We start from the raw sequence: 22,851 nt of genomic DNA, 5'->3' as shown, positions 1-22,851 counted from the left end.
TCTCTATTTCGTTTACTCAGCTTAAGAAATATCCGTATTGGGGAGCCTGGGTGGCTCGCGGGTTAAAGCCTCTGCCTTCGGCTCAGGTCATGATCCCAGGGTCCTGGGATCTAGCCCCACATCGGGCTCTCTGCTCGGCAGGGAACCTGCTTCCTCCTCTCTCTCTCTCTGCCTCTCTGCCTACTTGTGATCTCTGTCTGTCAAATAAATAAATAAAATATTTAAAAAAAAAGAAATATCTGTATTTGAGACTGAACTGATACACTTCTAAAAAAATTATGAACAAAAATTCTAACCTCAGTTACAATTTTTCTAAAATATTAGCTCATTGGACTGCCTCATGGTAGTCCAATGGTACTACACTGTCTCTGTGGTTTTCCCACACCTTTGTATATGAAGCTTTCCTGACGTAGTGTGCTGTTTCCTGGTTGGTCTTTGACTAATACCCATTTGAGTAGCACTTTCCATAGACCTCAATATCATCATGGCTTTCCAGAAGCTCTGGATAACTAAGGCATCTCCAAAGGCCCCACGCAGGAATGGCAAACGATATTAGTCATTGGATGAAGAACATTACGTTTACATTGTATGGCTCAATATTGGTAGCAACATGATACACCTAAGCTTTGTATACTATAAAACTGTGATTTTATCTCTAGATTTTGTTATGATTAATCTAGCTTTATGTCATCATTCCTCAATCAATAAATTTGAAGGCTAGATAAAGGAAAATATATCTATGTATATTAGCTTATTTGACTAATAAATAATCAAGTGATACGAATGATAGGAAAACTAATTTCTTATGGTTTAACTCTTAGCAATGTTGCTAACTTACTAGTGCATCTTGGGCAAGTTAATTAATCTCCCTGAATAGGTTTTTCTATATTTGTACATTTAAATAAAACTTTCTAGAAAGTTAATAATGCAAGTTAACATGAAATAAACGTCGAACATTAGTAAAAGCAAAAATAATTCCTTGGATAGGTTTTCTAGGGGCGAGGGGAAGGAAGAAAGCCCAGCATAACATCTCTCAAAGGTTATCTGTAATTCAATTACAACTGTTATCAAATCATGCTTAACAATAAACTATGTTTTCTCACATTTTGTATTATGTATCCAATCACAGAAATGTATAAAAAATAATTTACTCCCTGATCTGCAGATATCAAGAGAAGGAATCTTGAAAAAATGGTCCTTAAATTCAAATTAATTTCAATACACCAAAAACTAGGATAACAGAATTCTTGGGTATTTACTTAAAAGGGAATAAGCACATTACTGCAGATTCCAAAAATCTAGCCAAAATCCATAAACCCCTTTCTACCAATTAGGAAAAGGTATTTCCCCAAATCAAGAGACACTCTTCTACTCAACATACGAGTCTTAAAAAGCAGAAGCCTCTGAGTCTCGGTTTATACTGAGACATATATAGATATTTCCCATTGATACAACACAAAGTTTCTTAGAGAATTATAATTGGCTCATAAAAACTATTATGAATTTATTTTAATACTGGAGTAAAATTGTGATGTCTCATATTTTAATAATAGTGTGTGTCGTTAAGCACAAATCACACTACACAGAAGTTAATCCATGTAAAACCACTTAGCACATAGAGTACTCAATGAATATTAGCTATGTAGAAAGTATATTTATATAAGTCAACAAACAATTGCAATTATCTAGCATCACTTTTTGCTGACTTCCAAGATATCCCATTGTCCGGGGGCCCTGCTTTACGCCCTGGCTGTTCTGTCCTGGTCTCTCATGCTGACTTCTTCTCATCTCATGGCTCAATGTTGGAGGTCCCAGGATTCAATCTTTAGACCTTATTTCTTCCCAATCAACAAGCACTCCCAAAGTGATCTTATTCAGTTTGATATTTTGAGTGTCTTCTATGCACTAATTCTCACATTTATAGTTTCTACCCTGACATTACTCTGAAGTTTCATTCATATATTCAGTTGTCAACATAATATCTCCACGTGGATGCCCAACAGGTATTTAAACCTAATGTGCCCAAACAGAAATCCTGATTTTTCCCTCCAACCCCCTCATCCACCAGTCCTTCCTACCTTGATGATAGCACCACATTCACACCAATGGTAATTCAAACCTAAGAACAGGGGTGTCTGGGTGGCTCAGTAGGTTGAAGCCTCTGCCTTCGGCTCAGGTCATGGTCTCAGGGTCCTGGGATCGAGCTCTGCATCGGGCTCTCTGCTCAGTGGGGAACCTGCTTCCTCCTCTCTCTCTCCCTGCCTCTCTGCCTACTTGGATCTCTGTCTGTCAAATAAATAAATAAAATCTTCAAAAAAAAAAAAAAAACCTAGGAATAATCTCTGACTCTCCTCCTTCTTACTCCACATTCAAGTCCTATCAGTTAATACTGTAAAATTCCCAAATCATCCCCTTTCCCCTAATCTACCACTCTTCTTCTAGCTCATCATCATCATTCAATTCCCTAAAAGCTTCCAAACTATGGTCTTCCTACCATTATGCCCACATCAGTATTCTCCATTCTCTACTCAGCAAGCAAAATTATCAGACCGTATCAATCCTTTCTCAAATCCTCCCAAAAGACATGCAACAAACTCACAACAAAATTCAAATTCACAGGTCTGCAAGGCTCTATAATCCAGGGTTCTCCAACCTTCTCTCCTATTATTGTCCCCCATTTTACTTACCTCAGCCAAAGTGGCCTTCCGGCTACTCCTCCCTCATGTCAATCTTATTCTGTCTCAGGGCTGGTTTCCTTGACCTATGTAGATCTCTGCTTAAATGTCAGATGTTGCTCAGTCTATTCTGCCCTCCTCCCCACTTATTCTACCACTCTCCATATTGTCCCACTTTATTTTTCTTCATATCATGGGATGTTATAGTATACATTTATTTGTTTATCACCTGTCTTCCAGTAGGGAAAAAAGATGGATTCTGCTTCTGTATTTATTAATTGTCTGTCCTCCTTGTGACTAAGGACTTTATCTTCTCTATTCCCACTGAGTAGAACAGCATCTGGTATGTAATAGTAACTCAATAAATTCTTGTTGAAAAAAATGAATCATTCTCAAATTGCTGATAGAATGATTAAGAAGTCCAGAGATGAATGGAGTCCAAGAGAAAAATATGAGAATTATAAATAACATAAAAGAGTAAAAATATATATATACATATCTTACAGGGCAGACACAGACATGACAGAGACAGTGCAAACAAGATATTTACAAATTTTGAGAGAAAAATAAAACTTTCCTTTAGGGGACTGTGAGCACTGAAACCAAGAGACCAATAGAGAAGATCAATTTCTAACTTATAAAGAATGACTTAGATCAGAGTAAATTGGAGATTATAAAAGGATCATGCCAAGAAGAATCTTTAATATGCACATCTCAACTCCTATGTACCCTCTGGGACTGTTAAGAAGAAGAGTTTCTCATTGGTGAGATTCAGAAAATAGAAATAGGATAGACCACTGGCAAGTCCCCTGTTCTTTGATTTACCATTATTGTTCTTGGCTTTTCCTTTGTTTTTATTCAGATATTATTAATAGGCTTTGATTTTTATAAAATTTTAAATTTTTATAAAAGATGCAAGAAGAATACAGAATGCTTATATACCCTTTCGTTTTTTTCTCCACTTGCTTTCATAGCAACTCCCCCTACATACCACAACTCTCTCTGAATATACGGTATATATTACAGTTTTATCATGCTATGTCTTAAAATCAACATTCCAGACAATTACACCATGGAGAACTTAGGTTATTCTTTATTTACAGAATGTTTTCTTGGACTGTAATCTTATATATAAGTTCTGTTCCATGGTTTTAATTTTCTTCTTCAGAGGAACTCCAATTATTCATATGATGGCTCTTCTTTGCCTTTCTTCCATGTCAACCATTTTCTTTCTGACTCTTTTTACCTGTTTCTTCATATCGCTGACATTCTCATTATTGTTTTCCTGCCTTTCTTCAATTGTGCATATTATGCTTTTCTTCAAATCTATTCTTTTCATAATGTAATTTAGTCTCCAGATCTAAAAAGAATAAAGTCTAACATTTTATTCTCTTTCTTTCCTGTATCCAATAAACTTTCATTTCATCTCCTCCTGATTTTTTGGTCTACGTCTAACCTGTTTTTTAATCTATGATTCAAGGTGGTTTTCAAATCCCAATTTTTGTTTGAAAATACTTAATTCACTTTAGAGTCTCATGTTACAATTTTCTTTTCTTCCATGGTTGGTTTTCAGAGCAGAATTTCCATCAACCGAAATGTTTTGATTCTCCATTCTATTTTGATTTTACAGTAGCATCATATATAGGAGGATTGATTTCATGTCTGCATTTCTTGGACAAGTCTGAAAATCTGAGCTGGTTCACATAAACTTCAGTTCAAGAACACCCTCTCCTGTCAGAGTGGCAAAGTGCAATTCCTTTAAATTCTAGCTCATGGTGGGTGGCAAAGGAAAGGAATTACATACATTTCCTTCAATTGTTGTTGTTGTTGTTGTTGTTGTTGTTTATCTTGTGGAACTTAGGATTTCATAATCTTGCTTCTTTTTCCCTTCAACATGAGATTCCAAAGGATGACTCTCCCTCATCCCTAGGGATGAACATTAACCCACTTCATCTCTAGAAGCATTGCATTTCCACAGCTGTTACCTGAGTACTGTTAAGCCCCTTCCTTTTTATTCAGTGCTCTTGTCTACCAGATTCTACGTCAGTATTTCCACACTTAGCACAGACTATCTTTCTGAGGGTGTTTTGCAGACAATCTCTTTTTATCTCTTCTGCACAGTTTTTCCAAAACCTTCTGTCTACAAAGGCTTGCAGTGAGAACCTGTGAGACAGCTCTACTGAAAACTGATGCTACATTTCTACTTACACCTGATGTTTGAATTGTCCTCTGTCTTCTAGTTCTGCTGAAGGTGAGGGATTTATATGGTTAAATTTGCTTTTTATTGGTCTCTACAGATTTCTGGAAAATGTAGAAATTATTAAGATTTAGGCAACAGTCATTGCACTCCTGGGTATTTACCATTGCACTCCTGGGTATTTACCCCAAAGATACAGATGTAGTGAAAAGAAGGGCCATCTGTACCCCAATGTTTATAGCAGCAATGGCCACAGTCACCAAACTGTGGAAAGAACCAAGATGCCCTTCAACGGACGAATGGATAAGGAAGATGTGGTCCATAAACACTATGGAGTATTATGCCTCCATCAGAAAGGACGAATACCCAACTTTTGTAGCAACATGGACGGGACTGGAAGAGATTATGCTGAATGAAATAAGTCAAGCAGAGAGAGTCAATTATCATATGGCTTCACTTATTTGTGGAGCATAACAAATAGCATGGAGGACATGGGGAGTTAGAGAGGAGAAGGGAGTTGGGGGAAATTGGAAGGGGAGGTGAACCATGAGAGACTATGGACTCTGAAAAACAATCTGAGGGTTTTGAAGGGGCGGGGGGTGGGAGGTTGGGATACCAGGTGGTGCGTATTATAGAGGGCACGGATTGCATGGAGCACTGGGTGTGGTGCAAAAATAATGAATACTGTTATGCTGAAAATAAATAAAAAAATAAAATAAAATAAAAAGATTTAGGCAGCAGTAATTACTTTAGCTACCTGTAAGTTCCTCACTTAATCTTCCTTAACCAGGTATTTCTGGTTAAGGAATATTAAGTAAATACATTAAGTATGAAATTACATTTCTGGTTTAACTTTTTTAACTCTGTAGTGGAGACTCCAGTGGACACACTGTGCTCTACCCAGGTCCCCTCTTTAGAGTTTAGAGTTAAGACACCTTTCTTTTCTCCCAGTTGAGGAGCATCATAGTTGCTGACCTCCCATGACACCTCTCACTAAGAATGACCTTTGGCCAAAGGAAACTGTCTTACCCAGGGATTCATACCCCACTCCATGAATAAGCCATCAACCAATGGTTGGCTGATGCAAGAATACAAAATTCAGTACTTTTGCTTTAATTTATGACAACTATAAAGGGCCACCCTGCTCTAGAGCTAACCTATAGGATCAGCTGATGTCTCACTTGTAAATGCAGTGTGGATCAGCTACTCCTATTGCCCAATCCTACCTTCCTCACTTCCTTACAAATGTATATCCTGAACACATTCTTCACTAGACCCTATGAAAACAATTCTCTACCTCTCGCTGTTTGCAAAGCATCCAACCTAAGACAATCACCAATAAAGAAAATAAAATTATTCTGTTATCAGATAAGCACTGTTGTAAGAACCTTGAGTATACTGTATACATTCATTTAATTTTCATAAGGAAGATGTGGGGAAGATATTATTATTATCATCTTCATATCTCAGATGAAAAAAGAAACTCTTGGAAAAAATAAGTACCTTGCCTAGGTTAATAAATGGTAAAGGCAGGATTTGAATACAGCACTCTGACTCAAAACCCCATTCTCTTATCCACTTCACTATACTGCCTCTCCCACTGGTTTTTCATTCACTGCTTCTCTGGTATAACCATTACTGTTCCAATTCTTTGCATTTCTCTTTGCCCTGCTATAAAGCAGAACCATCATATGACACATACCAAAATGATCACAAATATTAAGATGTTTTTATTTTTTAACACATAATATTTTCACTAATGAATTAGCCATAACATTAGTTGCCAAAGATGGAACTCACTGATCTATGACTTTTTCTTCCAAATTTTTAATTTATAAACAGCAAAGAAAGTTTATAAATCCAGCCTATTATCACTTAGTCCCATTATAGAATCACTGTTCATTTGTACACAGGCATTAGCAAGCATATGTTAAAAACCACTTCTCCATAGATTTGTTTTTATCCCACAACAAAAAAGATCATAATTTTTCTCAAAAATTATATACTTCCAAAAGCAACCTATACTTTCAATGCCGTCCCAATCAAAATTCCATCAGTATTTCTCAAAGAGTTGGAACAAACGACCCTAAAATTTGTATGGAACCAAAAGAGACCCCAAATTGCTAAGGAAATGTTGGAAAAGAAAAAGAAGACTGGGGGCATCATGTTGCCTGATTTCCACCTTTACTACAAAGTTGTGCTGGCACAAAACCAGACACATAGACCAGTGGAACAGAATAGAGAGCTCAGATATGGACTCTCAACTCTATGGTCAAATAATCTTCAACAAAGCAGGAAAAAATATACAGTGGAAAAAAGACAGTCTCTTCAATAAATGGTGCTGGGAAAATTGGACAGCTATGTATAGAAGAATGAAACTCAACCATTCTCATACACCATACACAATGATAAACTCGAAATGGATAAAAGACCCCAATGTGATGCAGGAATCTATCAAAATCCTAGAGGAGAATATAGGCAGTAACCTCTTCGACATCGGCCATGGCAAATTCTTTCAAGATATATCTCCAAAGGCAAAGGAAACAAAAGTGAAAATGAACTTTTGAGACTTCATCAAGATCAAAAGCTTCTGCACAGCAAAGGAAACAGTCAACAAACAAAGAGGCAACACAAGGAATGGGAGAAGATATTCGCAAATGACACTGAAGACAATGGGGTGATATCTAAGATCTATAAAGAACTCCTCAAACTCAACACACACAAAACAGATAATCGTGTCAAAAAAAATGGGTGGAAGACATGAACAGACACTTCTCCAAAGAAGACATACAAATGGCTAACAGACACATGAAAAAATGTTCATCATCATTAGCCATCAGGAAGATTCAAATCAAAACCATATTGAGATACCACCTTACACCAGTTAGAATGGCCAAAATTAAAAAGACTGTAAACAAGTGTTGAAGAGGATGTGGAGAAAGGGGAACCCTCTTACACTATTGGTGGGAAAGCAAGTTGGTGTAGCCACTTTGGAAAACAGTGTGGAGATTCCTTAAGAAATTAAAAACAGAGCTTCCCTATGACCCTGAAATTGCACTACTGGGTATTTACCCCAAAGAAACAGATGAAGTGAAAAGAAGGGCCATCTGTACCCCAATGTTCACAGCAGCAATGGCCACAGTCACCAAACTATGGAAAGAACCAAGATGCCCTTCAACAGACGAATGGATAAAGAAGATATGGTCCATATATACAATGGAATATTATGCCTCCATCAGAAAGGATGAATACCCAACTTTTGTATCAACATGGACTGGACTGGAAGAGATGATGCTGAGTGAAATAAGTCAAGCAGAGATAGTCAATTATCATATGGTTTCACTTCCTTATGGAGCATAAGGAATAACATGGAGGACACTGGGAGATGGAGAGGAGAAGGGAGTTGGGGGAACTTGGAGGGGGAGACGAACCATGAAAGACTGTGGACTCTGAGAAACAAATGGAGGGTTTGGGAAGGGAGGAGGGTGAGGGACTGGGTGAGCCTGGTGGTGGGTATTATGGAGGGCACATATTGCATGGAGCACTGGGTGTGGTGCATAAACAATGAATTTTGGAACACTTAAAAATTTTTAATTTAATTTAATCTTTTAAAAAAACTACTCAGCAGGTGAAGAAGTGGTGATGGGAGGCAGAAATACCTTTCTCTTATTATAGCAAATAGTCAATACTATTGCTAAAAATTGATTTCAATCTCTTAAAAAAAAAAATTTCTTACCACCATCTTGAAATTTGCTTAGTCTTTCAAAATACGATGACATGGGGACCTGTACGATATCTAGGATAGCCAGAAGTGTTCTTGTTAGTCTTAACAATTCGCTGAAACTATAAAATCCAAAGTATATAAGATTCCGAGCCAAGTGGACCACCTTAATAAAAAAAGGGAGGGGAAATGGGAAAGAAACAAAAGAAAAACATTACAAACTGAAATTAACATTGATTTTCTTTTTTAAGTAGGCTCCATGCCCAGCATGGAGCCCAGTGGGGGGCTTGAACTCATGACCCTGAGTTCGAGACCTGAGCTGAGTTCAAGAGTCAGACACTTAACAGACTAAGTCACCCAGGTACCCCTGAAATTAACATTGTTTTTTTTATATTAATGCAGATATTTCAAAACTTTCTAATTCTCTAATACTTAGGAATTAAAATGCATACAAAAGCAACCACTGAACTCTGATTTATTCATGTTTATAATCAAATCCAAATAAGGTCAGTTTGCCATCTCTCTCAAAAGCTCAAATGACAGGCTGCCTGGGTGGCTCAGTGGTTTAAGCCTCTGCCTTCAGCTCAGGTCATGATCAGGGTCCTGGGATCAAGCCCTGCACCGGGCTCTCTGCTCAGTTGGAAGCCTATTTCCTCCTCTCTCTATGTCTGCCTCTCTGCCTACTTGTGATCTCTCTCTCTCTCTGTCAAACAAATAAATAAAATCTTAAAAAAAAAAAAGAAGCTCAGATGACATGATGAGGTAGTCTGGTCCACAGCCAGCAAAGAAGCCAAAAAGAGATTTTAGATGTATTAAGGTGTTTAAAGAAATTTACATTAGAATGATCTACTTAACTAAATATTAACTTATTTAAGTCACAATATCACTTAATAAATGGTTACATTAATGAGTTACTTTAATAAATGGATTTTATACAGGAATTTGTCCAGAAATAAATTGTTCCTTATGCTGTTATGTGGTCTTCTGGACACTGTAAGACATTCTAGGTATGACAGTCAGCTTCTAACATGGTCCCCAAAGCATGGTCTCTTTTCACAATGCACCAAGGATGGACTGTGTGACAAACAGAATACAGCAGAAGTAATGGCATGCCACTTCCAAGACTAGGTTTTAGAAGATTGCAAATTCCATCTTAGCCTCTCTCTCTCTCTAATGGCTTGCTCTGCGTGCCATGCCATGGCAGCCTATGGAAAAGGCAGCCTATGGAAAGGCCCGCATGGCAAAAAGATGAAACCTCTGGTCAACAGCCAGCAAAGAGATATGGCCACCAAGATACACATGAGTGAACTTAGCAGCAGGTCATCTAGCTGGAGATAAGTACAACCCCAGTCAATGGTTTTAGGGATTCATGAGAATCCCTGAGCCAGAACCACCCAACCATGAATTTCCAGACTCCTAACACAGAGAAACTGTAAAATAATAAATGCTTGTTGCTTTCAGCTAAGTTAGGAGATGATCTGTTATACACCAGTAGATATCTAATCCACCAGGTATCAGGTAATGGCATCATTTCTCTAGTTTTGTCACTATATCCCCCAAGTGATATTAAACCAAAGGTATTTCAATTCAGTTTAATGAGGCTAAAAATTTCACTTCCATGGAGATGGGGGTAAAATGTATCCAAACAAATTACAATGTATGCAAATTATCTTTGTTCATGAAAAGCAATAAAACTTATACAGATAAATGAAACCCTCAAAATCCAGGAAAACAGAAGGTAACAGGTAATTATAAACAAAATATTTTGTATTGAACATCAGGTCTAATTAAAGCATCAAATCTGTCTTTTAATCAATGGCAGAGGGAATCATACACTCATCAACTACACTACCCAAATCCAAAAACATCCTAAATATTAGAGGGAAAAAAATCTTTGATGCTCAGTGTATCTAACTCTTGACAGGGAAAACTGAATAACCTCACAAATTAATCATTTATATTAAATACCTCAAATGTCAGTTTGTTTTTTTCTTTATCCCCAAAAGGAAAGGGCTGATTTACAACTTCTTTCAAGTATTCTTCAACAAATTCCATTGTCAGTGCAAATTTCCTCTTCATATCATTTCTGGAAGAGTCTGTTATAGAATCATATCTAGAAAGAAAGAATATAAATCAAGTTCAATTGAGTGCAATCATTCAAAAATGGGAAAATATATGTACATTAGCTTCCCAGCTTCTTAAGTTTAGGTAACTTATTTAACCTTTCTAGATGATTCTACCATAATATTAAGCACTTAAAAAATTGTTACTCCTATTATAAATACGATTTCTGCTTATTGGTTTCCAGAATGTTTCTATTACCAAGAGTTGTCATTTTACTCTCCAAAAAGAGTATCTTATATGTATTTGATAGACTAACAACCTGGGTGTGTGGGAAGGAGGGCTAAACAAGTGGATAGGGAGGAAGGCATGCACATGCCATGATGAGCACAGGGTGACGTATGGAAGTGCTCAATCACTATACTGTACACCTAATATAACAATGTATGTCAACTAACTAGAATTAAAATTAGAACTTTAAAAAAATAATTAAAAAATAAAAGCAGTTAAAAAAAAAAAAAAAGACTAACAACCTGAGTCTCAACCCAAAAATGCCCTTCCATATATTCATTTCAAAGTTGAAGACATTTGATTTTGAGTTCATCTACTGAACGGAAACTGCTCAGGAAATGTTTCCAAACATACTCATGAATTGTGATCTTTGTAGGAATTTCGGTCCACAGCCGGGCGTAGCGAACAGGCACCACAGATTCCTGGGGATCCCGGTCAACATGCATGTGGAGCATGAGGCGACAAAAAGACGCTCGGAGGTCAAAAGGCAGGCTCTCATCCGACACACACCGCAGGATCAAATCTACAGAGAGCTGCATAGAAATCTGGTTTATGGCCAGATACTGGCGATCCAAGCACATCCTTGCAAAGAGGTTTAGCTGGTACCTTTAAAATATGAAACATGCAACATTATTCGTCTTCTCTTGATAAAGTTCTTAAACAGCACAATATCAATCAATATCTACCAACTACTTTCGTACAACACCAAAATTTCTGAGTGTTCGTGACACTGGAATCGAATTTTTTTAGTAGTGAGTGAAGTAATCAAAGGATAGCAAATACACAAAATTATCTCTACATCTATTCATGTTACAATTTCTCTTACTTGTTCCAGCAATAAGTATCTGTTGGAAAGTGTCATTGGTTGGGGGTACCTCAATGGCTCAGTCGGTTAAGCATCTACCTTTGGCTCAGGTCATAATCTCAGGATCCTGGGATCGAGCCCTACATAGGGCTCCCTGTTCAGCGGGTAGTCTGCTTCTGCTTCTCCCTCTGCCCCTCCCCACTGCTTGTTCTCTCTTTCTCTCTCTCAAAGAAATAAATAAAATCTTTTAAAAAATAAAAGTAAAGAAAGAAAGAAAAGAAAGCACATTAGGCTCTCCATTTTTGGTTTCCTAGGATTACAAATACACTAAACCTGAAGGCTATGGATAACAGTGCACACAAAACCATCTCACCTTCCCATTCCCAATCAGCTCCAGCCCTAATATCTAGCTACGCTCTATCTTTAGATCCACTCAGTTCTCAAACCAAAGGTGACCTAGCCAAATGGCATCAGTTACACTTGGATTCAATAACCTCTGAGATCAAGAATTAGCCGTGGCTTTGTTGCAATACCTGTAGAAATTGGGGAACACAAGGCACGTTCGGCCTTTCTCAGATTCCTGTCATCTGGGCCCAACCTTTTCCAAGGGCACCCATTAGAGGTTTCTATACCTTAAACTCAAAGACACCAGCTAGGTTCTTGCTCCCAACATACTGACTTCAGGCAACTACCATGGTGACTTCTGCTGCCAAGTGCCACCACTGAACTTTCATAACTATACATACCAGCTTCTCTCCAGCCCTAGTACTCCACATAGTTGTAAACACTCTCTACATTCCTGATGGCTAACTTTCTCGGAGGCCACCTCTGCAGCTGGATCAACACACCCAGCTCAGCGCCAACCCTCAAGTCCAACACCATGGTCCCATCATGTCTCTCATCTCATACGGATCAATCACAGGGAGAAAACCCTCTGCTGCACAACAAAACCAAATCAGTGAAAAATAATCAGAAAACTGCAAGTTGTGCAGGTGGAAATCACAGATGTTACCTTTTATTTTGAAGACTTTAAATAATATTATATATTTCCACTACCTTTGTTTTGACATGACTTTTAAAATTTCCTATTCATAGGTACCTGACTTTTAGAGGTTTCAGAGAATTTTCTCTCAATAAACATGTAAGATTGATAATTATGATTCTTTACCTATAATAGGTAAGAACTTCCAAATCAGCTTTGGTGCCTTCTTTTGCTTCTTGAGCAAGGTGCCTGATAGCTTTGCCATGAGGTTCCTTGTTGCTGTCAATCCAGTAGAGCCAAACTTCTTCATCATCAATGTCATCCGAGAGGATGGAGCTCTCCATGGGGTTGTCTACTTGCATTGAAACCAGCCTTGAAATAAATTATACATATAAAATCAATTAAGGAGCTGACTCACAAATACGACGGGAGTTACGATGCTTACAAATAATGAACAGAAAAAGATTTCTCCCCTATCTGGGCTTACTTAGTTTGAATGAGAATGTCTGCATTGCCTGGGCTCAGCATAAATTTACAGATGAGTTCTTGAGTTACAGGTATAGCAGTGGTATTAGAAACACATAGATCTGACAAATAATCCAAAAACCTGGCAAGAGAAAAAAAAAATAAATTGAACACTAAGAAAAGGTACTTCATAAAACAGCACAATAAAAATATCCTTGGGGATATAATGAAAGTAAGTTTTTATATCTATTTTTAATAGCTCCATGCAACATTTTTAATATGTCGCTTAGTACTGCATCATTAGAAGCAAATTAAGCATCCAATTATTTGTGTTTAATATAAATTTTGTTTCAAAAAATGATATAAATTTTCTTCTATTTATCTGGTGATATTCCTCCCACAGCACTGTGACTTACTATGTTTAGAAAATCAGCTATCTGCCCTAAAATGAGGCTATCCAAGAACTGGATAACAAAACAAAAGCAGATGAAAGTTAATGCTGTATTGAGTAAAATAGGAAAACAGCACAGTCAAGAAAAGTGAACATGGCCTAGTTGAGTCCAAGGCCCATTTTTACCTTCTAACATTTATTTGCTGTGCTAAAGAGGAAAGAAAACTCAATTTGCTTGAATTCTCTGCATTCATTTCTTCTAGATAAAGCTGTATGTGGAACAGAATTGTGGAATATAAGGAAGAGCATGGAGGACATTAGAAGGAAGGGAAAAATGAAGGGGGACATGGAATCAGAGGGGAAGACGAACCATGAGAGACTATGGACTTCAGGAAAGAACTGAGGGTTTTTGAAGGGAGAGGGTATGGGGGATAGGTTAGCCCAGCAAGGAGAATTAGGGAGGGCACCAATTGCATGGAGCACTAGGTGTTATACACAAACAATGAATCATGGAACACTACGTCAAAAACTAAGGATGTACTGTATAGTGACTAACAGAACATAATAAAAAAAATTAAAATTTAAAAAAATGTGAATTTGATGGAATACCACAATAGTAAGGAATATTACCATAATATTATTCATAAGTAATGATGATATTATGGTAACATTCCTTACTATTGGGGTATTCTTTTTTTTTTTTAAGATTTTATTTATTTATTTGACAGACAGAGATCACAAGTAGGCAGAGAGGCAGGCAGAGAGAGAGAGAGAGGGAAGCAGGCTCCCTGCTGAGCAGAGAGCCCGATGCGGGACTCGATCCCAGGACCCTGAGATCATGACCTGAGCCGAAGGCAGCGGCTTAACCCACTGAGCCACCCAGGCGCCCTATTGGGGTATTCTTGTGCAAATTGCTATCTAGGCTGTTTTCTCATCTCTAAAATGTGAATAATAATTTACGATAATAAGCAAGTTGGTGCAGCCACTTTGGAAAACAGTGTGGAGATTCCTTAAGAAATTAAAAATAGAGCTTCCTTATGACCCTGCAATTGCACTACTGGGTATTTACCCCAAAGATACAGATGTGGTTAAAAGAAGGGCCATCTGCACCCCAGTGTTCATAGCAACAATGGCCACAGCCGCCAAACTGTGGAAAGAGCCAAGATGCCCTTCAACAGACGAATGGATAAAGAAGATATGGTCCATATATACAATGGAGTATTGTGCCTCCATCAGAAAGGATGAATACCCAACATGGGTATTTGTATCAACATGGACGGGACTGGAAGAGATTATGCTGAGTGAAATAAGTCAAGCAGAGAAAGTCAATTATCATATGATTTCACTTATTTGTGGAGCATAAGGAATAACACGGAGGGTATGGGGAGATGATGAGGAGAAGGAAGTTGAGGGAAATTGGAGGGGAAGACAAACCATGAGAGACTGTGGACTCTGAGAAACAAACAGGATTTTGGAGGGGAGGGGAATGAGGTGATGGGTGAGCCTGATGGTGGGTAATAAGGAGGACATGTATTGCATGGAGCACTGGGTATGGTGCATAAACAATGAATTTTGGAACACTGGAAAGAAATAAAATAAAATGAAAAGAATATATAATATATTGATAATATTACAATAATATACAACCAGTGTACCTCATGGAAATGTACAAGGACTTAAGGCAATGTACATGAAAATATTTTGAAAAACTAGAATTGCTATAAAAACATAAAAGATCAAAATGAAAGTCACTCATATTTAAATATGTCTATAAAATGTTTTAATTTCCTATAAGGTAATAACTCTATGATTCATAATTATTATAAAAGCAAACCTAACATAGTTTTGTCCATGAAAGTTAGTGACGTGAAAGAATTCCAACTTTTACAGGCTGCTTGGGTGGCTCGATCAGTTAAGAGTCTATATCTTGATTTTGGCTCAGGTCATGATCTCATGGTTATGGGATCAAACTCCTGCATCAGGATCTGTGCTCAGCAGGGAGTCTGCTTAAGGATTCTCTCCCCCTCTCCCTCTGCCCCTCCCGGCCACTCATGCAGCCTCTCTCTCAAATAAATAAATCTTTAAAAAAAAAAAAAAAAGAATTACAACTTTTAAAACCTTCCAAAAATAAAGCAAAAAGCTCTTTTGTAAAAAAAAAATAATAATAATAATAATAATAAAATAAAATAAAGCACAATCCCCACTAGTAAAGAATACTGCATAACCACTTCAAACCTTGGCTCACGATTTCTCCTGAGTAAACTGACAAATGTTTCTATTTCTTTTGCTGTGATATGTTTCTCTAGTAGTTTTCTGTTGTTGTGCAACAAAGCTGTGATGGTATCTTCTGCCAAAATATCATAGCCAATCTGGGACTGCATGACACAGAAATTCTTAGCAATATATTCCTGCAAAGAAGAAAGACTGTCAGAATATGCTGCCAAACAGCTTAGCAATAACAAGTTCTATTAGAGTCAGCAATATCGATTAATTTATTCATAACAAAAACTCAACTACATCGTCCAAAGAAAAGCAATAATCTTTCGATAAATATGGCTTCTTGCGAAAGGAAATTGAAACATATGAGCATATGCCTAATTTAAATTATAATAGAAAATTACATACATAGAAATATTTAATGTGGGTACTTATATTCTGAAAGCATAGGTAGGAAACACAAAAATAAACCTAGTTAAAATAACAATTTCTTTCGACATGATAAATTTTGCATGCCTAACAGAGGCCCTTCTTCTGGTTCACACTAAAAGTCATAACCATTGACTGTATTGTAACTACAGAAAGAAAATGACTCTGATATTTCATTCATGAGGCTTGACATCTATCCTGTTACATGAAGAGCCCAGGCTGACTTGCAGTGATTTCTTTTTTGTGCATATCCAAATCTATTAAATCTTCTCTTCAAAATAAAGATAAAATCCCATACCACTTTTTATCTTAAAAAGCTACCATCAAGATAATATGAATAATCAATCACTTCAGTGACCAGGTCATTCATCCCATAAGTACTTCTTGAAAGCCTACTACATTCCTGGCCGTTTGAGAGACTAGACGTATATATGGCACCAAACAAGATAGATGAGTTCTCGTGAAGCTTACCTCTCACTGTGAAAAAAAGGCAGTAAAGGAGATAATAAATATGATCCTTTTATATGTTAATAAGTGACGTGAAACAAAGGGACAGCTTGAGCTGGGATGGAAAATAGAGGAATGATCAAAAGGGGGCAGCCATGGGGAGAGAAACATCTAGGTAGGCAGTGGAACCACGTTCTTTGTGCTCTACAAACAAAGGTGGCCCGCGTAGCTACAGTGTAGTACATGAAGCAGAAAACAAGAGCTGAAATTGAAGAGGTAGGTCCTTGGGAGACAGGGTAAAGGGCCAAAATGTTATTCTAAGAGCAAGAAAAAGCCAGAGAGTTTCAGTCATGCATGACTTAGTCTGCTCCTCCTTCTCCAGACTGACTCTTCTAACTTCCAAGTCACTATTGCTCATGTCCTACATTCTGTGTACAAGCAAGAATCCCACACAACCATAGACAGACCTGGTAACTAACCCCTTCCACACTCCACAGTTCTCACTTCAGATTCTTGGGGATTCTCGTTGGGAATATATTTCTGGTTCTATAATGGGCATATTTATTGATTGGAAAGTATTTTTGCCTTAGGTAAAATTTACTGGAACCTAGCTACTCCTTGAAAATGATACAGGTTGCACAAATCTAATTATACTCTAAGCAGCAATTTTGTGGCCTTTCAAAATGATAGCTTTATATTGAGTAACCAGTTAAGTAAATGTCTTCTGTTAGTGTATCATTTTAAAGACATGTATTGATTTACAAACTTTCATGACTATTGTATTCATACCCTAGTATAAGGCAAACCTCCAAGATATTTGATAAATAGATCAAGATACTGATAAAAAAAAATCAAATCAAGTTAGAGGTTCTATAAATAATAGTAAGTAGACCCTCAACCTTAAAGACCTGGGTTAGCAAATCACAAAAGAACTCCCTCTTAAGACTCTGTACAATACAGATGAGCTAAAGGAAAACAAGACAATTACACAAAAAGTAGAAAGTAAAGCTGCTCTATGCTTAACAAAAGCATTCCTGATTCAAAACAAATGAGAACAAGATTATTCAACTATCACTGAAATTGAGTTGGAGCATGCATGAGAACATAAAGGAAAACAAAATCTAACCCCCAGTGGGTACTGGTGATTCTTCTACTCTTTTGTCAGCTCAATGATCTACACCTTGGAAAGAGAGCCCAAAAGAGACAAAGAGTGCCCCCCTACAGTCATATGCTCTAAAGAAACCCAGAAAGCAGGTCCCCTAAAGGGAATAATCATTTACCTGGAGTAGTGATGTGCCTGGGTCAGGTAAACTAAGAACAAAGAAGAAGAATTACAGGGGCAGTGTGTGCGTGTGTGTGTGCGTGTGTGTACGTGCGTATGTTTCCACTTATCAGAAGAATGAATGTTTTCAGAGGAGAAATTGCAGACACCTCAACACATTAGGGGCAGGAGTCCCCAGCTAAGACTAAAAAGAGTGAGAAAACATTTTGTGTACCAGATGAAGAAAGGACATCAGTTAAGATGTGCTGCCGAGGGAATCTACCAGGACCAGCTGAACAACCACACCCAAGGAGATGGGGCACTGAAGCCAGGGCAGTGATATAGAATGGAAGCTCCTCAGACCCCTCCAAAGGCTGAGCACAGTCAAGAATGGCATACATTCTGAGCCCATGGGACTCAGAGCACCAGGTAAATTCTGTAGACCTGTTGGTTTCTCCAGTTAATCCAAGCTCTCTAACGTGCACTGCTCATGTGTGTGGAGCTGTGGCTTATCCAGCAAAGTAGATATTTCCAGACCCAAGAAGACAAATGAGGCGAGGTGGCATACAGTTAGCAACCTCTAGCCCCCATCTCCACCTCAGGTCCCCACAGAATAACAAGAGCCTTAATATTGGGGGATTTCTGGGACATCGATTCTCTCAGGGCTTGAAGGTCCATCGTTTAACATCCTGGAACTTGATTTCTCTTCCATTTTAATGCAATGCAGGGAAGCTGGAGGAAAGAATTTCAACAGCAGTATTTCTAATTGGAAGGAAAGGCTGTTTATAATAGGATTATATTCAGAAGTCGTTAAAGATTTGTTTATATTGTCCTCTCCCTCGCTCCTTTGCTCCTTGCCAAATTATTTATCTTCTAACTAGTCTATTTTACATATTCTTTTTAGACTCTTCTTCAATCTTGAAATAGAATTTCAAAGCCAATGTATTTGAACAGATTTTTCTTAAAGCAAATTCTTTTTTCTTGCCAAAATACTTTCAAACTACTAAGAGGCAAAATGTGGTGATTAAGAGTCTGGGTTTGAATATTGGCTCTGATTTTAGCACTGTATAATCTCTGGCAAGTGATTTAACCTCTCTGTGCTTCAGTTCCTCATCTTACCTGAGTTAAGTTATGAAAAGTGCTTAGAACTGGGCCTGGTAGGAAGTAAGCACTCAATTAACACAACTGACTATTCCCAAATAAATGCCAGCCTTTGGGCCTGATGTCCTGGCCTAAGTGGCTCAGCCCAACCTGTCTCACCAGGCCTCTCTCTCTCCCACTAAACTAATCAATGAAATTTACTGAATCCACACTTTTCTCCCAAACTGGCTAAGAGAAACACAGGTTGCTAATTTAGGAAATGATAATTAGTTTTCAATAACTTTATATTAAACAAATGCATATTATTAAACACATTGGAAAATATTGTGGGTTTTTGTTTGTTTGTTTGTTTGTTTTTGGTCAGAGAGCGTGTGCATAGGCAGACAGAGTGGCAGGCAGAGGCAGAAGGAGAAGCAGGCTCCCCACCTAGCAAGGAGCCCGATGTGGAACTCAATCCCAAGACGCTGGGATCATGACCTGAGCTGAAGGCAGCCACCCCACCACCTGAGCCACCCAGGCGTCCCAATATTGTGTATTTTTAAGATAAAAGTGAGACTTAAAAGAAATTTCATTTGCCATTAGTAACTTTTAGCTTGAGCCCTAGGTTCCCTATCCTCCACAGTTATGACTCTCTTGGGACAAAAGTGCCCTTTTTTAGTACCCATCACTCTCTCTTTATACACTGTTCTTCACTGAAATGCCTGTTCCCATACAATTTATGAAAATGAGTCTCATCCTCCTCAAATACTTCTTCTCCAAGCATCCTGCCTGGGCACTCAGCCGCACTGAGCTCTCTCTCTCTTTTCAATTCCCAGAATGCTGCCTTTTCTCTCTCATGTCTCCATTTCACCTCTCCCTTTATGTTTCAGATATACCTGCCACATCTTCACCCCCAGACAAGGAAGTCTTTGGCCTACACATGAGGATGTGGATCTTCACGTGTTCCTAGAAATGTCAAGAAATGTCTCCCTCCTCTTTATATAACACATCCAGCATGCCTCCTGCCTAGCAAAAAAGGACCTCAGACATCTTCCCCGCAGAGATTCTACTTGTACACAGAAGAATAAATACATACGTCAGCACAAAAATACTTACAGGTCATTTTTATATGTTGTCAATATAAAACATTTCATTGCAGAGTGGAAATTCCCATTCCTATTTTATGTATTTGAGAACAGTAACCAAAGAACCTTGCTTTTACTTTAAATGTGAAGCAGAGGCAAAGCAGTTTAACAAAAACGTTAAACAGAGACAACGACAGCAGCCTCCAACCTGGTTTTTCCGATAGTCCTGTTGTGAATGTCTCAGCACACGGTAACACAGCCGCAGCATATACTTGTAGGGAGCGTATCTTTGGTCCCCCAGATCTTCAAGTCTCAGCATTGAGCCTTCTCCTGCCTTCTCTTTAAAGGGTGCTTTGAGAATCCCAAATACCTATTAGGAAAAAACAAACAAACAAACAAAACACCTATTCTGATGAACGGGAGGTTTATGTTTTACAAATAAATACACTGACTCAAACATACTTTTGTAATATTTGAGTAGAATTCAGGTAAAGGAAAAAGAAGATTTAGAATATAGAACCAACATACTAAGCAACAAAAAAAAATACCTTAAGGATTTAAAGGATTCCTTAAATTGACAAAAACTTTTCAATAAAATACTTAATTTTGTTTAGAAATTATATTTTATTAAAATAAGAAATATAGGGGGCACCTGGGTGGCTCAGTGGGTTAAGCCTCTGCCTTCGGTTCAGGTCATGATCTCAGGGTCCTGGGATGGAGCCCAGCATAGGGCTCTCTGCTCAGCAGGGAGCCTGCTTCCCCCTCTCTCTCTGCCTGCCTCTCTGCCTACTTGTGATCTCTCTCTCTGTCAAATAAATAAATAAAATCTTTAAAAAAAAATTAAAAAAAAGAAGAAGAAGAAGAAATATAGGGATACCTGGATGGCTCATTCTGTTGGGCATCTGCCTTTGGCTCAAGTCAAGATCTCAGGAGCCAGCTGGCATCAGGCTCCCTGCTCAGCAGGGAGTCTGCTTCACTCTCTCCCTCTGCTCTTCCCTCCACTCATGCTCTCTCTTTCCCTCTCTCAAATAAATAAATAAAATCTTTTTAAAAAATTAAATTAAATTAAAAATATAAAGATGTTGGGCTGTACCAAATTATGTGAACATAATCGAATGAACTAAAAAAGTTTCATTTCTGTAGACTTTATAATTACTTCTATTAATGTTCTGTAACTTTTTAAAATCAAAATAATATAAAGGAAACATTTACTTTTCATCTGAAATTGACATCAGAGAATGACCTCCAAGTACTGCCTCCAAACCTCTTTCAGAAAGAGTTCATTTATTGTTCTTGGTACAAAACAATGTCACCAAATCAATGAATGTATCAGGATTCAAATAAATAAAGTGCCACTTGGTAGTATGTAATGACTCACATCATACCAAGGTGAGCAGCTGAGAAACAGCTAAAAAGTATTGAGGATTCTAACTCTTTGAGGCAACAGGACAGCAGGTAAGGTCACCCAGGGATGAGCTGGTAGGATGAGTAAATTTTTATGAGGATGCACCTATACAAGGGCATGAGTATTAATACAAGAAACCAAAACAGAAAGTTCATGAACTACAGTACAAATTAGCATTACTTCAATAATTTTATATTCACTAAACCTTGCATTTTATATTTAAAATACTGAAATAAAAGATTAGACATGTTAGTTGAAATAATATTAATAAATCATTCGAGGTCCTAAAAGTCCTTGAAATCAAATGTTTTATACAAAAGAATGCTAATGTCAGAAAAGCCTTTGTCTCATTAGATTTGCAACCTTTATTTTCTTTGAGAGAAATGTTGATTTTATATTTTCAGACAATCAGCCATGGAATATTAATTGGCAATATATCTACTATTCTCCTTTCCCAACTCACAAGAATACATATATTAATAACATGATTTTTTTTTATTTTTTAAGTATCTTCCTTGCAGAAGCCCATTACTGTGTATGACAATTAACCAAATTAAAAAAAACACACACACACACAGAAAAGTAGGCATGCCCATATGTATATATTATCAGGAAGGAATTAATTTACCGGTGTGTTATGAACAATTTCTGAAAGACATAGTATAAGTGCAGCTCTAGACTTCCAGGGAAAAAACTAGAACATTGTACAGAGGACTTGTGAGCTGATGACTAGACTGCCCCACTTTCTAGGGAAGAGAGAGACAGAAGTAGGAAGTAGATGGAGATGGCACTTTCCAAGTCATCCTGGAAATTCTACCTAGAAAATTATTCCAGCATGTTTTCTGGAGATAGTCTGACCCTGTAGGTTTTGTGAGAGGTCTGCAGGAAGCTGTCTCTACGATGGCCCCACTGATCCCTGCCTCCTGGAATTGACTCTAGAACACAATAGAACTGATAAGATGTCACGTCTCAGACTGAGTTATAAAAGAGACTGTAGCTTCCATCTAGGTGCCCTCTCTTGTTCTTTCTTGGATCCCTCATTTCTATGGAAAGAAGCTTCCCAGTCTCAAGGCAGTCCTAGTAGAGGCCCGTGGGAGTGCGCTGGGAAGTGAATCCTCTTCGGTTCAAACCTGAGATGACTACAGCCCCAGGCAACACCTTGACAGGCGACTTTGTGGAAGCCTCTGAGCAAGAACCACCACCCAAGCCATTCCCAGATTCTTAACCCACTCCCAGATTCAGAAACTGTGTAACTAGTATCTGTTGTTTTCAGCCTCAAAGACTTGGGGTAATTTATTACACGGCAATAGTTAACACAAGGACTTCCCTGATGCTATAA

General features: G+C 37.9%; 1 protein-coding gene across 2 annotated transcripts in view; it reads right to left on the bottom strand.

Annotated features, from left to right (window-relative positions):
* The window catches only part of ITPR2 (inositol 1,4,5-trisphosphate receptor type 2), a 497,678-nt gene that overhangs the window by 327,255 nt on the left and 147,572 nt on the right, over window positions 1-22,851 (bottom strand). For both annotated transcript variants that reach the window (XM_032347608.1, XM_032347610.1), the window contains exons 15-21: window positions 20,316-20,477; window positions 15,824-15,996; window positions 13,220-13,339; window positions 12,919-13,104; window positions 11,300-11,551; window positions 10,562-10,706; window positions 8,609-8,759 (exon numbers count right to left, since the gene is read on the bottom strand). In XM_032347608.1, coding sequence (XP_032203499.1) covers window positions 8,609-8,759; window positions 10,562-10,706; window positions 11,300-11,551; window positions 12,919-13,104; window positions 13,220-13,339; window positions 15,824-15,996; window positions 20,316-20,477 — 1,189 coding nt within the window. The remainder of the gene's footprint in view (window positions 1-8,608; window positions 8,760-10,561; window positions 10,707-11,299; window positions 11,552-12,918; window positions 13,105-13,219; window positions 13,340-15,823; window positions 15,997-20,315; window positions 20,478-22,851) is intronic.

The sequence above is a fragment of the Mustela erminea genome, chromosome 6 (genome assembly GCF_009829155.1).
Source record: "Mustela erminea isolate mMusErm1 chromosome 6, mMusErm1.Pri, whole genome shotgun sequence".
Taxonomy (NCBI): Eukaryota; Metazoa; Chordata; class Mammalia; order Carnivora; family Mustelidae; genus Mustela; species Mustela erminea.
Note: the sequence above shows the minus strand (reverse complement) of the source record. Positions and strands in the feature narration are given on the sequence as shown.